This window comes from Pterocles gutturalis, unplaced genomic scaffold (assembly GCF_000699245.1).
Source record: "Pterocles gutturalis isolate BGI_N339 unplaced genomic scaffold, ASM69924v1 scaffold39450, whole genome shotgun sequence".
NCBI lineage: Eukaryota > Metazoa > Chordata > Aves > Pterocliformes > Pteroclidae > Pterocles > Pterocles gutturalis.
Genome location: NW_010147231.1, coordinates 4824 through 26692, shown reverse-complemented (window position 1 = coordinate 26692; position 21869 = coordinate 4824). Strand labels below are relative to the sequence as shown.

The 21869-nt window shown below is 46.6% G+C and overlaps 1 protein-coding gene across 1 annotated transcript; it reads left to right on the top strand.

The window, feature by feature from the left end:
- Positions 1 to 19470: 19470 nt before the first annotated feature.
- Positions 19471 to 20280, top strand: RNF223 (ring finger protein 223). Its single transcript, XM_010085985.1, has one exon. The coding sequence runs from the start codon at positions 19471 to 19473 to the stop codon at positions 20278 to 20280; it is 810 nt and encodes a 269-aa protein (XP_010084287.1).
- Positions 20281 to 21869: the final 1589 nt, after the last annotated feature.

Below are 21869 nucleotides of genomic sequence, written 5' to 3'. Positions count from 1 at the left end.
CTCCCAGGGTGCATTGCGCGGCCGCCGCCATTTTAGGCGTTGCTCGGCGACGCAGACGCCCCGGGGGGGAGGCGAAGGCCAAGAAACATCTTAATTCACTAAAAAAGTGGACAGCCAGAGCTGGGGTCTTTTGGTGATGTTTCCCTGCCCTCCCCCCACAATTCAGAGGGCAGCACGGCTGCGAAATACAATTGCTGGAAAGGAATTGTAGAAACTGGCGAAAAAAATATGAATATTTGGCAATAAAAAAGAATATTCGCCCGCCCCGCAGCACTAAAACTGAAGCGTGGACCTTCAACAGGAGGTTGCTGCTCCTGAGCACATATTTGACCAGAAAAACAGTTTGAATAAATGAACAGTTTGTGCAGTTCAAACGGCTTCTTGCCAACCTGTGGGGGGAAAGTTTCATTGTGTGAAACGGCAATTAACGACAGCCTGATACGTGATTAGTAAAAATCTTTTCAAAATCTGCCTCAATAGTGCTTTTAAAATAATTCTTCCTGCATTGGATTATTCCGCTCAGCTCTGGTGATTAAGGTTTTCTCACACAACGTGTCCAGACATCTCTTCCGAGGGACGCTGGCAGACGTGGCCTTGCCACGGTTTGAACGGCTACGTATCGTCTTCAGCGCCTGGCAGAAGAGGTGTCAGAATCACCACTCCTTTAGGAGACAGAGAATTACAAACTGCTTCAAAATAAACAAAACAATTACATGTTACTTGACGGAAAGATGTCATCTATGAACTCCATTGCCAGGCTGCGAGAAAGGAAAACAAAATACTCCTTTAGATCATGTTATTTTTTTTTTTCTGTAGGTTATTTCCAGTATATCTGTGCAATTTGTAGGCATCTCCAGAAGTTTGTGTAGCTGGGAGGAAACCACCCTTTTTCTGCTCTCTTCAGCATCCTGCATGTTTGAGCCCAGCCTCGCTTTTGCAGTGGTGATATCAATTCGATTTCTGCAGGCAGCTTCCTGCCTTGCCTCTTTCTGCACACAACTGCCGCTGAACTCTTCTGTCATTTCAACTTCCTGATCTGTGGCTTTTTGAACAATTGGTTGAGGCAGTCACCAAGATTTCCCCTAAGAGACAAAGCGAAAACACTCTCACTTTGCACGTCACGGAGCAGCTCGGAACCAAAGCAGAAAACCCAGCGCGCAGTTACTCAGGCAGAGGTTTTCATCTGAGAGGTTTCTGTTCTGTGCAACCGCTGCTGTTGCAGGAAGATGTTCTGTAAAGCTGCTCAAGGCATACGAGCAGGTGACCTGATGCGTTTCATCCACGGCAGAGACGATATCCAGCTGCTTTCCGATATTGCTGTCTGAAAGGATGCTTGGATAGATTTGGGGAGTGGGGCTGAGACTGCCGCTTACTGTAGGAAGCCTGATGCATACTCTATTCCTTACTTCTTTAACCAATGACATTTTTTCAGTGAATACGGTATCCTTAAGGAAAAAGCTTAGAATATTGAGTCATGCAAGTCGTCTCTACGAATATTGACAAGTTTTTCCAGATCTGGCCCAAATTAAAGCATCAGTTCTTATATGGACTTGCTCCTATTCAACCTGCCCCAAATTCATCATGATCTTTCATCTTCTGTTCTGGAATTCCATCGATTAGGCTGCTTGCCCTGAGAGTGCCTCTGAACAACATCAACTCAAAAAATCCAGGATTTCTCTTTGCTAAGCAAGGACTGCTGGTTTCACAGGAACAATTTCCAATGTCTGCTTTTGATCAAAGCAGGAATAGGAAGGCTGAAGCCTTTTTTTCTTTCAAATCAGCTTTAAATGATAAAAGTCTACTGGTAGATTTGCATGAATATTAAGGAAAAAGCTCAAAAGCGTCCTGTTTTTAAGAAGAACACACAAGTTATTTGTAAAAGGTGTAACAGGACTCCAGCAGTGCATGCCAGATGGTAACTGATCCTCCCTTTCAGAACCACATTTGCTCATCCCGTACTTTTCCTGGAAGATCACCTGGGCGGCGCACAGCCAGGCAGTCGAGCAGAAAGTTATTGCTCTTGAGCAGTTATGATCCTCATCACAGAAATAAAAACATTCATTGCCTTGACAAGGAAATCACTGCTAGGATTGACATAATTTTATGGTCTGCTAATTGCTGCTAACTGGGGAAACATCCTGGTATATTCCTGACGTATCGCAGCCCTTCAGAGCTGTATTGCCGTGTAATCGGATGGATTGAGGCAGTTTAACTGTTGTCATTCTGAGATTAGTTAACTGGGAAATACGAAGAGGATTCATTGCTCATCGTACGATTTACGGAAAGCAAAGACTTCCTTGAGACACGCCTTTCAGCCAAGCCAAAGGATTTTTCAAAAGTTAGCTGTTTGCACTGAAACACAAGGGTCTGTCTCCTGCCACGTGTGATGCTCCCAACGAGCAGAAGCCCTTTGCTCAAGATTTTCCTCTCCCAACACCCCCTTTGCTGCTTTCATTTGCTAACTTTTGGGGGCAGAGGGGGCAATTTGAGACCAATTTTCATGGACAGTTCAAAACTAATGCAGTACCACCAAAATATCTTGCTCTACTATAATTGTTAAACTGGGATTTTTAATCCTACCAGGATGAACACGCACGGGATGTGATTTACCAGCTATATTTTATTTACAAGTTTCCTTTAAACATTTTTTTGCCCTTAAGGCAGTGCTCTAGAAAGGAAAATGAAATCACAGCTGCTTTTTATGGTAAATCCTGAGAGTTTTAAAGACAAATGAAAAGCAGTCACGAGCTTGATGCGTACAGGAGGTGCTTCCAGGGTCCCACAGAAAACAACTGATGGGCTTGAGAGATGTCTGGGTTACAGCAGGGTGTGAGATAGCAACTGACAGACTACATGTAGTCTGGTGATCAGCAAAAGGCATTCGAACACAGCAATAAATTATTCTTATGTCCAAGGTTGCTATAATTTATGACAGAAGAATTTAAGTCCTTTTTTCTTCCCCAAGCCAGAACTTTCCTGCCTGTTAATTGCACAGTGGAGACATGGAAGTACCTTTCCGTTGAAAATATTTTGTGAGTCTGTGTTTAAGATGATACACCAGTTAAAATTCAAGTTTTATCCTGAGAAATACAGCTGGAAGAACTGAAGATAAAAACACATGAGAACAAAAAGCAGTGCAAGAACATTTGATCAAGTATTGATAAGAATGTTGCATCAAAACTGAAACTGTTCCTGTTTAAAAAAAAAAAAAAACACAACAAAAACCAACAAAAAACCCCCAAAACATCAAGGTCAGAAGCATACAGTATTGTCCCTGTTGATGGCAAACCTTCTTTCTGTTCAAAATATGGAAACCAAGGCTCTATAACTATATTTAACATAAAAACTCTTGCTGGCAATCCACTGCTGTGCGGGTGCTTTTATTGACACCAGCGGAAAGCCAGGAGTTATTGTAAGCGTAGCACTTGTCAGACAGCCAAATGGCCTTGCCTGGGTAATTACACCACTCTTATTGTAGTCTACAAGTAAAGAATAGAAGTTTGAAAACTTATGTTTTGTACAGTGCTTTTCAACCTTTTCTGATTTTCTATTTTTTTTTCCTCTGATGGAGGTGTAGAGTCCTTCCTGAAGAATTCCTGGACAGGAGAAAACACCTTTGGGTTTGGTTTTTTTTTTAGCTAAATACTGATATGTAAATTCCCTGGAATTAATCTACATATTCTCCGATATCTGCAAACCGCAGATTAGGTACCATAGGCACAGCAAATTTATTCTGCAAGGAGCTGTTATTATTCCAGCTTGCTTTTTTTGGTGCGGTTTATTTTTTCCCCCCTTTAATCTGTTGCTATTTTGCATGTATATGAGGACTAGCAACCTCCCCAGTTGTAGAGCTATCCAACCACTTGGGAGCATATATATATTTAAATTTGGCATTTCTAAGACAACTACTCATTTGCATCAGCTGTTTTGCCATTAGGCAGCAAGTTGCAGGTTGACACCAGAGTTGTGGCATGCAAATTAAACACCTTTTAGGCTTCTTCTCGAAGTTCGACATGCTGGGAATTGCTCGTCACCTTCATCTTGCCTTTGCCCTCTACCTGCAGCGTGCCAGCAAGAGCCAAGAGCTGCTGGCTTGCGTTTGATGCTGCTCCATCCTTTCTCCCCCACCCTGAGCGCAGCGATCGTGCTGGAAAGCCCTGCATGGGGAGAAGGGGGGGGAGAAAAGAAGGGTGGGGAATCACTCTCGAGGCTCTTGCTGCGAGTACAAAGATTAAATGCAAGCGATATAAATATACATGAAACTGTATTAAACTTTTAATGCTTCCACTAACGTATAGCTTTAATTACTATCGCATTGAAAAGAGATTTTTCAGTGATATATTGACTTCCATTTAAGTTTCATTAAAAAGTAAATTGCATTCTGCTTTGGTAGGATTTTTCATTTGGCTTGATAAGCACAAAAATCAATGTCAGTGAAAGCGTATCTGAGCAGTCTGAAGAGATCAGGGTATTGCACAGGTGTCCCAGAACGTGATACGAGCTGGCATGCATCACGTGCTAGAAAATTAACTAGAATGCGGTTGCGAATGCATGAGCAGGATGAACAGAGGGGTCCTACTAAGGTGAAGGCAGGAGCAAGAGAATAATGTTCTTGAGCAATCAGAATTGCTGCTGCATTTTAAAAATACAGTGGCCTTATATAAAAATATAATGTAGCCCCTGGAGGTTTTGGGGTTTGTTGGGGTTATATATTGTTTTATATACATATATATCTTTACATATGTGTCTATATGAGTGTGTATATGTAAAACCAGAAAAGATCACAGTCCTTTCAACGTGTCAATTATATGGTCACATATACAGAAGCAACTCCTCTTTCCTTTTGCACCAAAAAAAGGGGTCTCAGGCATCCCAGGGGCACATCTGAGCAATTAGCAGAGCTTCAAAAGTTGGGAGGAAAATCTGCTCTGCTCCCCTGAAGAATTTCTGTAGCTGGACCAATGATTCCTCCTGCATTTTGCATTGTCACAACTCAGTGCATCCCTTATCAGAGCATCCTTCCCATCCGTGATCTGTTCACAGATGATAATTGCTGAGTTACAGAAAAATCAGCTCACGATTCAATACTGACCAGTTTTCCAGAGGGAGCAGAAAGCTCTAGAGCCTCTTGGAGAGCCCAAACTTGGCTTTGGGATGTCTCGAAAGGACCTGAGAGAAAAGCCAAGCAAAGAATAAATCAGGACACAGCAAAACCCCAGTCCCCTCAGTCCTTCCAGCATTCAAGAGATGGATTATTTCTGAAAAAAAAACTCCAGCACAGGAAGCAACAAGGAAACAGATTTGCGCAACAGGATTTCCTGCCAGGAGCCTTCTGTCGCAGCCGCTGGACCTGGGTAATTTGCTGGCTCTCCTGCTCGCGGGAGGATGGAGCGTGAGGTTTCTGCCGTCGATTAAGCTGTCCCTGGGGGCTTACCTTTTCCGTTCCTGAGCAAGCAGGCGATGCTTTGTAAATATCTTTCTCATATCCAGGAAATTCACAGCATACTTCAAAAGGCATGCATGGAGCTGCAGAACGAGGAAGGAGTCTGGCTTTTTTTTTTTTTTTTTTGGTTATTTTTATGAAATTAAGTCATTCCCATGGGTTTTAAGAACAGCAGCACACGATGCCCAGCCTCAGATCCATCTCTCTGGATCTCTCCATTAAAGCAATTTTCTTTCACCTGTTCTTAGAGCTGAAAGCTTGATAGAATTTGGCTAGAAAAAGCTATCACCTCTTCCTACCAAACATCACTTTTGCATTCCCAGGCTCTCCAACAAGCTCAGCTTTAAGCTGTTGTCTTGAATATCAGGAGAAATCCAGTGCTAGCTTTAAAACTTCTACTTTGGTTTAAATTAGTTCAGCTTGTGGCAAAAGAGGCTTACAGAAAATAACCTGTTCACTAGGTTTAGCTACCCCATACACGTACGAGAAAGGAAATTCTCTTTGAAGAGTCAGCAATGACAACCTTACACTATATTCCATCAGATTTTGCTGAGCGACAGAGCTTCCACAAAATAAAATTTGCCACCAGCTTCCATCCTGCAGTTGACAGCCTGTCAGGTAAGACATTAACAGATATCAAAATTACCATTACAACTCACTTTCTTCAAGTTAATCCTCCAGCACTATCCTGTTTTCAGTTCATTAAAGACACAAAAGAAAGAAGAAAAAATCTTTCCTAGCCTTGGCCTTTCCTATTTATACTCCAGCCCTCCCAAATTAACACCTACTCAGTGGGCACACCTGCAGGAGCTTGCTACTCAGATCTCTGATCTGGAAATTTTTTTTTGTATTAGGCAAAAGATTCTCCTTTTCACCCCCCTTTCTCTTTTATTTAACAGCTTTTAAATCTCTCATTCTGTATCTCCAGTTTACTGGGTACAGAAACAACACGTCATCTCCACATGCAGCAGTATTTAAATTTGTTCACAATAAATAAAAAATAAATAAGTGAAATAAACAAAAGAGATATCCTGTGAATGTCTGAATGCTGATAAAGATTCTACAAGGGAAATTAAATAAATAACTAGAGCCAGGGAAAAGCATAAACAAGAATATGGCAAATCAGTGTAACACAATAAAAAATTTAAGGAATTCATCTGCCAGTTTATGAAAACGTGTGTTTAACCCTTCAGAGGATGAAACCGAAGGCTCACCCTGGTGTAATTTTTTAGCATTTTTGTCTCAAGAACTGAGGATGGGATGAGTGATGGGGAAGGTATGTTCTAATCACGGCTCTGTGCCCAGCTCCACTGGGGCTCCACGGGCCCTGGTGGGCACTGGCGCCTTGGGGAGCCCCTGCCAGCTCCTTGTTCCCACCCTGTGGTGCACCAGTACAGCCACCACCAGCACTGGGAACCCAGATCCCACTGCAGCCTGCTCCTCCTTTCCTCCCATGGATTCCCTTCCCATCCCTGGGGCACGGGAGGGATGACCAGTGTGTGTTTGCCCAGGGCTGGAAATCCAGCGTGGAATGTGCTTCCCTGCGGACGCAGGACGGGAACAGAGGAGCCGGCAATTCCCCAGCACCCACTCATGGCTGGGAAATCCCTCCTGCACCATACCAGACCATGGCACTTGGGATCGCCCGCTGGCTGGAGGCACCGACGTCCTCAGGGCAGTAGTTTGAATTGCCCCAGCATGGTCAGTGTGGGTTTAAAGAGCTCTTACAACCGGCCACTTCTTGTTAAAAACAGCAAAGCAGAATGAAGTGAGTTGTGTTTGTGTTTCCTGGGGGTGGGTGGTTTGGGGAGGCGAGCATGGGATCAGAATCTCTGAAAGTGCTCCAGACAAAAAGGAATTTCCGAAAAAAAAGATGCCCAGAGCCTGTGGTGTCTGAGCTCAGCTCCTGCATCCAGCAGCTTTTCTGTTCCGTTCTCTTTTGCTGGAAATACTCCAGGGACAAGCCAAGGCTTTCGGTGGGTCTTACAGCTCACCCCCTGTGAGCACCACAGTGGCAAGAATAAAACCTGCTGCACTCTCTCATTGTTACTAATAATACGACTAAGTAGGATGTGCCATAGTTAAAAGAAAAAACCATGGAGATGACCAGTCTCTTCTGTAAATGTTTCATCTGTCTTTTCTAACGTGACTCAGTCTGTAAGTGGTGCAGCAGCATCTATCCCACTGTTCAGGCAACGAGATTTTATTTTTATGACATCGCAGCCTGCTTCCAGGACTGTAATTCTCCCATCAGCTCAGCACTGTGATGGCACTATATCTGAGACATGAAAGGAGAAGGTGCTGTTGGGTGAGGAAGGCAGCTGTGTGTCATTTGAACGATCTCAAGAACGTTTAAAATAAATACAAATGATGCACCAAATAAAAAGTATATAGCAAAAAAAAAATTGTTACCATATATTTTGTTGTAGAATTCTCTATTATAGTAAATAGCAAAAAAAGCAAGAAATGGAAAGACAAATCTTCCTTATGTTTGAGAAACTGGAGCCCCAAGAATTCCGCTTCCCTTCAGAGATGCCAGACTGTCAGTATTTCACTTTCCTTCTGTAAAGAAAGTGCAATGAGTTCACAGGGATAGTCACTGTTTGTATTTGGGCATTAATTTGAAATATTGGATTTAATCTAAATGTCAGCTCAAAAAGTTGCCGTTGAATATTATCTCAATCATTTTCAGGCCAGGGAAGAAGAAGAACAGCAACTGGTTCCCCAGTTTTTTACATTTTCACCTTATCTGTGTGAAGAGGTAAGTGATGGGCTAATAATGCCGTCGTTTAGCCTGGCCAGTATGTCCAGTATGTCCATTACCGGACCAGTACTGCAGCCCTTTGGCACTGGAGCCACATCTCAAGAACTGTTTTACACCTGGCATGGAGGATTGACATATTTATTATGCCCCAGACCTGAAGAAATACAGAACTGATGCATTTGTTCATCTCACAAATCTGCAGAGCAGTAGACATCCGCTTTATTTGTTTTCTTCTCCCTTTTTTTTTGCCACCATTGTCACAGTTCACTGAGACCTTCCTGGGTTTTTTCCTCCTCTCTGTCTCCCTGATGTCAGTTTTGATCAAAACCTCTTTTATAACACAGACCTGTCGCCTCCTGACACCTGCATCATAGCCAAGATTTATTTCCCTGGCGGAGGCTCTGCTGAGCCCAGCTTCGGCTGCTCACAGGTCAGGAAACACAAGATGTGGGGGGGAAAAAAAAAGCACTCAGGAGACCCTGGGGAGCTCGATGCTTTTCAGAAAGATCATTTTCTATCATAAATGTTGCTTATTAGCAAGAATGGCAAGAAGGATTAGAGAAACTGAATTATTTATTCCATGTTGATTGTACCAACACTGCAGATCGCACTCAGGAAAAGCAAATTGGTGCACAGTTAGTTTAGCCGTTAATGCCGTACCCACTGCTAAAACACTCGCTGCCTGCATTGGGTACATTAAAAATATATCACAGTCCCTCCAGAGGAGCAATTCTCTCCCTCCATGTCCTGATCAATGAGAACTAGTTACTTGAGGACTGTCTAAACCCAGGTGCTGACCTTCCAGGGGTGTTTCCTGGGTCATTCTCCACCTGGGAGAAGGTCCAGGTGAAGGGATGGGAATCCTGCGACACTGTGGGCAGGCTGGTCCTGCCCTGGCACAGGTTCCATCAGCATCCCTCTGTGCTGGCATTTCCCTTCCACAAAAGGTCCAGAGCTGAGCAAGAGAGCTTCTGTATGTCCCCTAATGGATTTCCCAGAGATGGAGCGGCAGCAGGAGGAATCTCTGAGGTGTGCAGCTCGTGTAGCATCTCCAGGCATCAACATCCCCGTGACATCCTTGGAAACTGAACTCAGAATTGGGTCTCTGGGGGTTTGCTACCTGAGATCCACGGTCTAGAGCTTGATCTTTCATCCTGCTAACTAACGGGAGGATTTCTATGGAGAATATGCAGCAATTATATTTCAGCTTTTAAAAATTTCATGCTTCTGTTGGAGTGTGGGTTGTTTTGGTTTTTTTTGCTCAGAATGAGTGGCAGGGCACGAGAGCCAAAGATCTGCTCTGGAAGCTGCTGAGCATCCTCATTTCCCACTGAACTCGCTGTGAGTAGTTGTTGTTTAGCACAGGATTGCACTTGAAGGAAGCGAGTGTTAAAAAAAACCCAAACATTTGCGTTTCAGATGTAAACTAGAGTGAGTGTCTGTATTAACAGATGGAAAATGGTTTGTACAGGGAATACAAATATTGTAACGTTCCTCTGCGCTTTATCACATGCGGGAGGGATTCTGCCTTTCTGTTATTTGCAGAGGGTCAAATCCCACAACTCTCCTCCAAGTTCCTACTTGTGCTGTGCTGGGACAGACAGCCCGTGTGGGGACAGAGCAGTGTACAAGGTACCGTGGGAGGATGCTGTAACCAGAGCGAGAGCAGCATTTATCTGTGCAGCTCTGGCCTTGAACCCCTCCAGGGATGGGGCATCCACAGCTCCTCTGGGCACCCTGGGCCAGTCCCTCACCCCCGCACAGGGAAACATTTCTTCCCAAGATCTCATCTCAATCTGTCCTCTTCCAGATTAAGTCTCCAGAGCGAACAGTAAGTGACTTGGAGCCTAAAACAGCATCATAAATATGTGTATGGGAAATAGTAGAAATGTATTAAAATCACTCAGGATTGCCTTTCCCTTTGAATCATTAACCGAAAGGATGTCTCTAGCTGGCGCATCGAGCATGAGAGCATCTCTCCAGCTCAGCTCCACATGTCAGAAAGTGTTCGGTGACAGAACCAGGCCCAGGGATGAAGTTATAAATTAAACTTTCATGAAAGCGCAAAGAACATCCTTCTGTTCTTTTTCTATCTCCATATGAGGGTGATGGTGATAAATTATCTGATGCACCAGAAGGACGTTTTACCCTTGCACCAACACTGGCTGCTTCTCACTTTGCCTTATCTTGCTGGAACTCAGTTTACTTCTTTGCACCTACGAATGTATTTACAAATCCATGTGGGGATATGTTCAGCATTCTTGTCCCACCACATTCTTTAGGATTGAAGTATAAATTGCTCTCTTCAGCACCAACAACTCACTAAGATATTTTTCTTACTGTACTTGTAGCCAGCCTCACATCTGGGATATTATCCTATACTCCCTTAAGCAGTTGAATGTTTGACTGCGTATATGTTAGTAACACAAATGACTGCCCACCGGTGGGTATAACTACAAGAACTAAACCTCCTATGCACTTACCATAACTCAAGTGTCACACTTGAAAAGCATTCAGTCACTGTCTGGAGCAGATCGACTCTATCAATACTTCAGAAACTCAAGGAATGCAAAGCAAATATAGACACCGTCTAGAAAACAGGGATAGAAAATGATCAGAGTTTAAAAAGCACTGCTACGATGGCATGTCCTGACATCCATCATTTCTGTGTTGGGTAGGTGCAGGGCAAAGAAGGAACAAATTCTCTCTGGGGCTTTAGAGAAAGAAAAAGAAATAGATAAGAAGCATTTGCCCACCACGAAGTTGTAGGACTGTGATATGGCTCAGGGATAATGAAGCTTCTGGGATGGGGAAGGGAAGGAGTCAGTAGGTGGAGTCCTGTGCTTGCTCAGTGCAGGAGAAACACAGTGCCACCAAGCCTGAGGTGTGACGGTGTCCTTCCCCAGACAGGGGTCACCACGGCCACCATTCCCCTTCCTCTGCTGAGCTTGATGGGAAAATGTCTCTTGATTTCTCAGGTCATACATAGGGACTGGGGGATTGCATCTGTGGGGATAAGAGAAGAAAGTTCATCTGTGGGAGCAGGAAGAACGTGACAGAGGAATGGAGAGCTCAGGGTCACGCCTGCCCTTGGAGATGGCTGGGGAGGTGTGTCAATGATCTGATCCTTCCCAAGGTGGTGGACTCCACAGGGTGAAGAAAGCGAAAGGGATCCACTCAGAACAGACTGTTTGTCACTTGAAAAGGTCAGTATTAGCAGAGAGCTCTCAGGGTGTGAGCGCTCCCCACCGACACCCCAGGGAAGCCTGTCCCCCACCACCACCAGACCCTTTCTGCAGTGATCTGCTGGGGAGCCACACGCTGGAATCCCGGTCTGGTGTGCCAGAAAATGTCCCTGGGCAGGTGTGTTAGCATCCCAACACCCTCTCCCTGGCTGGATGGGCTCTGATGAGTGCAACGATCTCCCTGTGGGGTGAGGCACCCATCCCACTGTTCAGATGCATGTTGAGCCCAGCCTGTTCACCAGGGATGGGGAGGATTTGGCCAGGAGAGGGCACGTGGCTTGTTGCATAAAGAAAAGTCGGTGGCAGGGAGAAGCAAGACGTCCCTGTGAACATTCACTCCTCAGCTCTGACATCACTGGCTGTTTCCCAAGTTCATGATGTCACACACCGGGCCGGGAAGTGAGTAACGCTGCCGGAACATGACCTCTGAGGGAGGATCATGAGAGCAATTAACAGTGTGCTGGTGAGAGCTCGTTCACATTGCCCTTCACCTCGCTTCTGGTGCCATCTCCTCTAGTCCTGCCGATGGTCTCCATCACCAGCAACGTGCTATGGCCGCAGCTGCCTCAGGATAACTTATTTGAGGGCTGGCAACAGCAGGTCCCTTACCGGTCCATGGGAAGAGCATCCCTTACCGGTCCATGGGAAGAGCATCCCATCTGTGTTTCAGGAGAGTAATTACTTTGGTTCTCCTGCTCTTTACATGCACGACATCTCAACTCCAGCTGCACTTGAGCCACAGCATCAATCGGAGCTGGTGCTGCAGCTCTTGAGAACATCCAATGACTCTTCAAGGAGGCCTTTTATGGGTCACATTGTGGGTATCAGCTGCAAGAGCTGCCACACTCACTGAATACTTCTGAAGACCTTAATTCTGGTGTGATTTACTCTTCCTTTGAGTCACTGTTTACGATTGTTGATATCAAACTTTCCTTGCAAGCCACTATAGAAGCAGCATAGACATTTGGAAAGCCAACAGTCTCCAAGGCATGGTATCATGGATCGTCAGTGATTTACAGACCACAGTTTAGCCATTGGTCCGAGTCACTTACTCCTTCAGAAATAATGGGCTAGGAAAAAAAGACCTGACCTTATGTCCAGGGAATGGATGCTATTCTTGCTATTTGAGAATCTAGCCATGAGTGGCTGAGTCATGCAGCCTCAAGCCACTGAAGACTAATAACCACATGAGCTACAGGGTATCAGGAAAATTGCTACGTTGCATCCGTACCTTGTAATGATTATCTAATCATGGTCCTTTCCTGGTGACTACAGGAAATGAGGAACAGCGCAGAGGTAGGTGCCAGGTGAATCCAGTGTTTGAATGAGATTAAACTACAGAGGCACATGGTTCCAGAACTTGGGCTTGGACTAGTCAGTAAAGATGGGCAGCATTTATAGGACAGGAGTCACCTGATGGGCACAACCTGTGGCTCTGTCTAACGGGAGCAGTTTTTCTCTAAATCTATATCGGGCTACCTTAGTGGACATTTATTGGTAAGTCAAAGTTTGAAGTCCTCTCCCTCTGCTCTGGCCAGTCCCTCTGCCATGCCAAAGGGCAGAGCTTGTCCAGGCATCGCTGGTCACACAGAGGGCACAGCAGCATCTCTCAATGTTGTCTGGGCTTCCCATGCACTACAAAACTTCCCCAGCTGTAAAATGAGATAACGACCCCGACAAACACAGTTATTGGAAGGCTGAGATCACTATGTCTGCAAAGTGTCTTGAGATTGTCTGATAGACACAGTTAGAGAAGGATAAAATATAATTATACTGAAAGAATCCCACGGTGAGTTCTCGTCTGCCTTATCTGATGACTCACCGCAGCTCTTTCCTGACGGTACGTAATATGTAATTTGGAATTTAAATAGCCCAGTCTAGCCATAGGTGCAAACTACTGCAGCAATGACAAGACTTCGCAGCGAGCACCTGGCCAGGCAGCTAGCCACACGTGAAGCCAGACAAATCAAAGAGCTCCATGAGTTAGCATGGGAAACAACACTTAATGGGGCTGTTTACCACCCTGGAGCATTAATCGTGTAGAGCACCAGGGCTTCCTGAGGAACACTGGAGGATCAACAAGTGATGCTAGCTCCAGGCCAAAGAATTGTTTGCCAGGAAAACTCCATCAGCGCTGGGTCTCACCACTTCTTCTGCATCTGATTAACAGATGACACCAAGGAGCCCAGCTTGCAAGTTTTCAAATGGTCACATCCTCAACCAGCTGGTAGATGCTGTTAGAAAAAATATTTTTCATTACAAACCTTCCTAAATCCCCCAGAAAAGAATACAGACCCTTTAGAAGATCTCATCACTTCACCCCCAGTCCTGATGAGATGGTAATGACTACTGGTGCTGGTAAAATAAGGATGGGTGATGGTGGCTGGGGTGTGATAACTGAAAGCTCCAGGGTTCCAATCACAGCTATTTGCTGCAGGTGGGATCCTGCCTTTGGTCTCTGGCTGGAGCCACCCTGACCAGCCCTGTGAGCCAGACAACACCCATCCCTCACAGGTTCCACCTAAATACACCAGCCAGACAGCCAGTGACCAAAAAGGAAGGCTTATAGTTCCTTTTCTTCATTTTATTGCATTCATCTAATTATTTCTGTATTTAGGAAATGAGCCACAGAAGTCCATGGAAAGTGTTTTGCTCAAGGTCACAGTGCTTATACCAGAGATATGCATCTCCTACGTCTCATCCCAGCGTTCAGTCCCATCATCTTCATTCCTGCATGGCTTAGCAAAAATCATTTTAGATTAGATTAGACTGTGGTTTGCAAACCCCTACACCTGTCCACAGAGAATGCCTTCGAGAAGCACCCAGGGATGCTGGGTGCTTCCAGCCAAGTTCCAGGAAATCACAGCATTAATAAAATAACTGTTTCTCCTTTGCACCAGTGTTTCTTTGAGTGCAAACATGACAGTAGGTACTCCCACAACTGTTTACTCCCAGTCCTCTGGGACCCACCCCAGACCAGCTGCAGCTCTGGACATGCTCAGTCTGTTCCACCGACCAGAAGATAAAAATAACAGCAAGCCTCCCACTCACTTTTGGAAGCCAAGCCCTGCTCGTCATGCCGTTGTGGTGCTGGGTCTCGGCACGTCCCATGCCTTGCACACCCGGCGCATCCTTGCAGAGGGAGGAGCGAGCGTGGGACGGCCCAGTTTGCCCCAGGCTCTCGGCTGCTGGGTTGGACTGGACCCATTCCACACACCCGTCATGTTGAGGCTGATGGGAAACCAGAGTCAGAAACACTGAAACGGCAGAAGTCCGCTCACACGGCGGTTTGGGCTCATCAGTGGATAAAGGGCGTAAAATGTGCACGTGCCTTTCTTTAGGGTGTGATGGAAGAGTGAATCAGTGTTGTTCCACTGACTGCCAGGGCAGAGGGGCTCAGCTAGACCCAAAACAAGGACTTTGGTTCCTCAACATCTTACCGAACGTAACGTATGTTACTAAAACATCATTAATTCTGAGCCCAGTTTACCAAGGCGCTTAGGCAAGTGACTAAGCCAACAAGACTTTTAAAAATTCGATTTACATCCCTTCATCAAACATCCTGCCTTGTCAGCCGTACGCCGTGTTTGCTCCCAGCCTCGCTCATCCCGAACTGCGACATAAATAGCTGGGGCAGCACCCCTGCTGGTGTTGGTGCTCAGCCTCGGGTCCGGATTGTTTTTGCTCTGGAGTACGCGCCCTGCACTCAGGGACCTGCACCCTGGAGATGCTGATCTGGGAAAGTTCAGTCTGCACCCACATTCTCCATGGAGGTTGTCTTCTAGAGTCACCCATGGAGCTCATCGTGAATCCACGGGAGGAGTGATGCTCTAGACCAGACCCTTCCAGCCGGGGAGGATCAGGGAACCTTAGTTCTAATTCTAAAACTGATCTAAAACTTTCAACATGCTGCTCTTGGTCTGAAAAGCCTCCTTTTGGCTCCCAGCTCCCTAGAGCTGAACAGTGTGATGTGAAGGAGAGGAATGGGGAAGCCAAAGCAAGTTCTATCTGACTGCCACTAAAATCTGCAGGATTTAGACATTTCTCTGTCCCAAGAGATTAATACAGTTCTGTAGAAATTGATCCAGTTCCGTACATTTTTAGAGTGAAGTTTCTCAACCATTTTTTAAGAAGGGACTTCCTGATACCAACCTGAAAAAATCCGCAGACCATCTTTCTTTGAGAAACTGAACAAAGAAAAGTAGTGTTTGCAACAAATAAGAACTAGACGCAATGTTAAACGTTTCTCTGTTACTGCTCCCCGCCCCGTTTCCTTATCTGCACGTGAGCGTAAATTTGTTGGTTCTTTTTTTTTTCTGGATCATGGACTGGTGTCCTTTGAACTACAAAAGCTTTGCAGGTCAAATAATATTTCTCTATGTCAGTTACTACTAAAAGCTGCAAAGAAATGAAATTTCTTCTCAGTGACAATCCGTACAGTATTATTTTGAACAATTCTACGGCAGCTTGAAGCAGATTGCAGCTTTCAGGCTTTCAAATTTATACCGGATTTTTCTATGGCAACAATTACTTTTTTTTCTCAAACAGTCACAGGAAATTTGACTGTCAGAACCTTAGCCTAAGGCACTTTCAAATTATTTATCCTTCCTGAAGAAATAAGAGAACATGCCATTTTCAGGTGTCCTGAAATTTTCCTCCAGAAATTTGCTGCCCTGTGAAAATGTGATGAGTATATTTACACCAACAAGCGCAGATGATGAAAAGTGATTTAAAAAAAAAAATCTTAAAACTAGTCGAAGAACTGTGAGAATTTATCAGAGTCTAGAGAAGAGGAAGGAATGAACATTTCTCCCATGGCTTCCCCAGGGCAGAGCCCGGCGGTGTCCTCGGGGTGCTGCCCCTTATCAGCAGCATTCCAGCCTGGCCGGTGCGTCCCGGGAACCGGCTGGAGCGGGAGGCAGGGGGTGATTCAGCGGGGATGGGGAGGGCAGGCGGAGCAGGTAAAGCACCTCCAGCCAGGAAGCTATAAAAGATACTTGAATGCCCGTGGCTGGGCCACTCGTGCACCGGCGCTGTCAGAAGTCACTGGTCTCGCCAGCCCCACCGTGCCTGGGAACAACGCGGGGAGCTGCTGGGGAGCTGGAACAGCAGAAGGCGGCTTATAAATAGAAAAGACCCCGAGCCTAAGAGCATCCTCTAGAGAAAAGACTCTTCAGGAGTAGAAATCAAGAGCCCAGAACATGCTTTTCTTCTTCTGAACAACACTCTGAACAGGTATTTATAGACTTTAATCTGCTGTACGCCTCTTAGCTTGCTGTGTATCCAGTTGCTCTGATTAGAGATCCCATTAGGGAATAATTTCACAGAATAGGGCTGGCCCCTGGCTTAACTGTGGCCACTGTATCCGATCTTTTTTTTCTCGTTTTATGATGTAGAAAGAAGCTTTCTAGAACTTGCTGGGAAGTAAAAAGTACCGAACTACTCAGTTGTAGATCTGAGTGTACGTCTCTCTCCTGAACGCTGTAGTTATTGACTCCTGTTCCTGGAAAGTCCAAGTTGTCAGCGAGGTAAATAGCTGCAGGGTCTGAGGAAGTGCAGTGTGACCATGGAGGGCTGAACAACTGGAGATATTGTCTTTTATTTAAAAAAAAAAAAAAAAAAAAGTGATCATGTAGTGAAAAAAAAAAAAAAAACAAAAGAAAAGCAAACAAACAAAAAAACCCCCAAACCCTAACTAATCCTATTGGGATTCCACACTGCATGTCTTCACCGGGCTCTCCAGCTCTAGGTTCTGGCTCTCCTTTAGTACAGCAGAGGTGCCCAGGAGAAGTCTTGGTCCCTGTGCTAGCTGCTGCCCAAACCCAATTTAACCCTCTGAGCAGCAGCTCCGTGGCAGCGCAGCAAAGGGGGCACGAAGCAGGCAGAGGCTGAGCTGGCCAGGGTGGCAGAGAGATCAAAAGCATCCTTCCTTGGCTCTGTGCCCTTCCTATCTTCCCCGTTTAAGTCACCTACCTGTGTCCCATCTGAGCAAGGTGCCACTTAACACCAAGATGTTGAGAAAAATAAGTAGACTCTAAATTTATTACAACTAACAAGCATCTGTAGCGTCGCGATCACCTTCAGCAAAGGGAAAATGTGGGCAAGAGCGTGTATCTTCATTTAAAAGCAACTGGTGTGAGTCAAATTCCTTGAGTTTATATCAAATACTGCTGGTGCTATAGCTGTCGTGTTACAAATGAGTAGAAACCTCGACAGAACAGCTTTTTGCAGAGGTTAGGAGATTACAGTTAGGTAAGCAAAGGCTCTCTCCTTCTGAAGTTACCTTCTGCCACGTAATTTCTGACAAATGCTCCGAGCTGAGCAGCTGCAAAGAACCGGGCACAGGGGATGGAGTTCTGCAAAACAGAAGATTTGGTAAAAAAAAAAAAACAAACCAGGGGTTTCCTTCAGCTCTGTGCCAGCTTGGGCTCGGATTTGTAATTCATTAGCATCGGCCAGATTGTGCTCAAACATGCACGGCGAGCTGTAGCCAGGAAAAAAAAATAAAAAATTAAAAAACATTACAACTTGCTGAAAAGTGCAGATAGTCTGGGACTGAATATTTAACAGGAGGAGAGGCTTCACGAAAATGTCTTTGTTTAGAATAAGAGAAGAAAAAGAAGAAAGGTTCTTAAAATTGGGTGCAGCTCTGGCAATGCTAGCTGTGATGGGAGAGGGGAGAATACCTGGTTATTAAATAATGGAGATTTTTTGTGCAATGGGAGGAACACGGAGGCTTTCTGACACCTTAAATCAACCTTTTACGCCGAGATGTGGAGCCTCCAGCCCGTGCTGGTGAGCCACTGCTGGGTTGACTGGAGCCCTATAATTACAGCAGCAATCTGAACATTTCTGGCTTGTCATCGGTAAATCTCCCAGCACAAAGAATCAAGCCGAGCTAGTTCGGTGACACATCCTAAAAATATGTTCCCCAGGCACACAGCATCGGTGCTGGTGCTGGGACCTTCCTCCTGCCCAACGCTTGCTTGCAGGTAAAAGTGAAAAAGTCACATAGGTGAATATCGGGATGTGTGCAGGTCTAGCCTCGGATAACTGGAATTCAGGGTGATATTTAGGGTGCAGAAAAGGCTGGAGGAAGTTGTAAAGCAATTTTCTAGCCATCCAACCCAAGGCTGCTGCTTGCACAGCAGAGAGCAGACGGCAGCAAGGCTCGGGCCACGCTGGCACTCCTCCAGGGCTGGGGACGGGGAAGAACTGCGCTTCCCGAGGGAAACCAGAGCAACAAGGAAACGGTGGAGAATTCCCCTCGCTCTGGCCCCAAGGCCATTTCCTCCAGCATCGCTTTTCTTGCTGTGTCACGGTGACAAGACAGAGATGCTTCTCGTGCTGCTTGGGGGCTGAGGATGGAACAAAGTTTGCAAGAAAACCACGTTTCCTCCCCTCCCTTGGGTTCTCCTGTGACACGAAGGAGTTCAGATCCCGCTGTAGATCCCTGCTACGTCCCCAACTGAACGGTTGTTGTCGTCTCTTAGGCCTGGCTCATGCTGCCACCATAATCCCCGAGTGCCTCCCAGCCTAATAGACTGCCCTAGCGAGGTCCCTACGTGGCCTCATGGAGTCTTCTGCTCTCCTCCCTGCTCAGGTGTCGGGCAGCACCAGCTGGGGTAGGTTTTTTTGTTGTGTTTTGGGTTTTTTTCTGCCCAAAGGGAGGCATGTACTGGGAAAGACTGCGCCCAACTCTTAACGCCGTGGTGGTTCTGGTGAAAAGGCTTTGGCTGGATGGTGGATCTCTGCTGGTTCCTTGCTTCTTTGCAGGATGTTTGACTTCATCCTTGGTTTGCAGCTTGGAACAGGCTACTTGTGGCGTTCTCATCTCTAGCAGGGATCTGGTCCAGGCTCAGGATGCAGTGGAAGCCATGAACTTGCACTTTGTTCCTTTTTAAGGGGTTAAATGTAGGTGTGGTGATGGGTGTCTTCACATTTTTTTAAAATGAAGGATGTGGTTTTCTTCTCTTCTAGAGTCTCCCAGGGCTCTATTTGTTTCCCGGGGCTCCGTCATGTCGTGTTTCACGCAGCTGTGGCACTCCAACACGCCGGACTCTCCCACCAGCCCAGTCCCTGCATCTCCCCATGAAATTCCCATCCCCATCAGCCCCATTGTTGTCACCTCCCCAGGAGATGGCAAGAGGAAGGCGAGGTCCCCAACCGACAAGCCAGGCTCCCCGAACCCAACATCTCCGAAGCCAGCATCCCCTGTTGAGTGCTCCATTTGCTTCAACACCTACGACAACACCTTCAAGACCCCCAAGCTGCTCCAGTGTTCCCACGTTTTCTGCTTGGAGTGCGTAGCCCGCCTGAGCACGGGACTGCCCCACAACCAACCCGAGGACCAGCTCCCCTGCCCCTTCTGCAGGCAGCTGACCAGCATCCCTCTGGAAGGTGCCCCAGCCCTGGAGACCAGCAAGGAGCTCCTGGCCACGCTTCCCCCCGAACTGCAGCAGGAGAAGGTGCTCTGGATGGAAGGGACCAAGCTCTGCTGCCGGGAGTCATCCGACGACCCTGAGAATCCAGACTCGTGTATCTCCATCGATGTGGCCATGAGCAAACCTGAGAGCCCGGAGGCTCCGCCGGCGGGGTTGGCTGGGAGGTTGTCCCGCTGCGACATGTGCGATGACTGGAAACGCATCGTGCTCCTCTCGGCTTTGATCATCATCCTCTTCTGCATCATCCTCTGGCCAGTCCAGTGCGCCCTGAAGACGGGGAACCTCCGCTGCTTCACCAGGACTGTTGCGATGAGCAGACCGGAGTATCTCCCCCCCAGACACACCACGGCGGCAGCCCCCGTGACACAATTACCTTTCCAGTAGCAACCAGGCTGGAGGGGATGTCGGCTCCCTCGCCATGGCACCTCGGGGAGGCAGGAACAGGCTCTACAGCCCTGATGGCATCCCTTGGCTTGCTGACAGACCCCCACACTCCCGTGCCTGCCCTGGGACACATCCACCCCCCTCCAGGAGCAATGCTGAAGCACTTCTCCACCAAACTGGTTCCAACCCAGGGATGCTCCAAGGAGCTGGCTCAGCATCCTGCTGCCAAACTCTCCATGGAGACCAGAGCCTTATGAGCAACAGAGAGGTTTCGAGGACTGTTCGCCCCAAGCGGCACATGGCTGTGTGCTGGCTTGGCTGGACACCGGGTGTCGGACACCGTGGGTGTTGTTCCTCTCCCTCCCTCCCTCCAGGAATAAAGGGCTATTTTTGCAATCTGGATGATTATTCCTAAAAGGAGCTGGGATTGGGAGGGTAAAGACACATCAAAGTCGCATAAGCAGATGAAAATTAACCTTATTCTACACACTTGAAACATTTCCATCGTGTTAATGTTGGAGGTGTAACTGCTGCCTCCTGCTGACAAACCATGGATGTCACCGCTACCCACCTTGGGGGACCACCCTGATGAGCTGCTGAACAGAACAGAGTAGCCATTCGACTCGTTTTTGCTAAGAAGATGTTTACAAATCACTCATCCCTACCTGGAAAGGGATTTTGAACGCGGGGGTGAGCTCTGTTCGGCACACGGACACTGCAGCATCACTCTGCCCCTCCAGGGATGGAATTCACACTTCTCAGGGGCAAACTGTTGCCAAAACAAAAGTAGTTCCATCTCTTGACAGCTTTACCCTCCTAATCTTAAAATGTGTCAGTATTGAGACACAGGCCAGCTGCCTCCACTATCTTTTTATTGAATGCAGTGATCTTCTGACAGTGATTAACAAAAGTCTTCATGATGAAGGCGGCTTACAATTAAATGTTTTCTATTCGAACACATGGATGTAAGACAGTATTGTATGCGAGTACCATATGTGTATGTATTAAATTATGTTTTATACAATGCAAGGTGTCAATTTGTAGCAATTATTCCCCATTTCCCTTCTTACTTGGAGCTGGAGGTGTTCTCTCAGCAATCCCGAGTCCAGCTGCATTCCCAGATCACGTCTGTACTCTGGTCCGTCCCCGTGTTGTACAGTCCTACACACATGGACAGCTTTGTCCTGTAAATTCTCACTTACTACCATCTAGGTGGTGTTGTCCCAGGCTTCCCTCTGTGTTCACCTAATTTGACCTGAAAAATGAGAAGCTGCAGAGACTGCTCATCTTTTTGCTTCTTCCCAGCTGGCTGAAAGACACTTCCAGCCTCCCTTTCCAGAAATTCCAATTCGAAATAGAAAAGGCTGAAGCAACAGTAGAAATAAGTCTGTTGCTATGCAAAGCTTCCGTGGGAAGCTGCTGCGTGTGCTCTATCTGCAACGCCTTCGGTGTTGGGATTATCTGCGCTGGCCACACGCTGCAGAAACCGCTCCAGGCACCATGACAACTCCTGCCCAAGGCACTGGGCTTGACTGGGATTCCCACTTGTATCACCCTGTCCGTTCCCTCGTGCTCGCCCCTCACGGCAC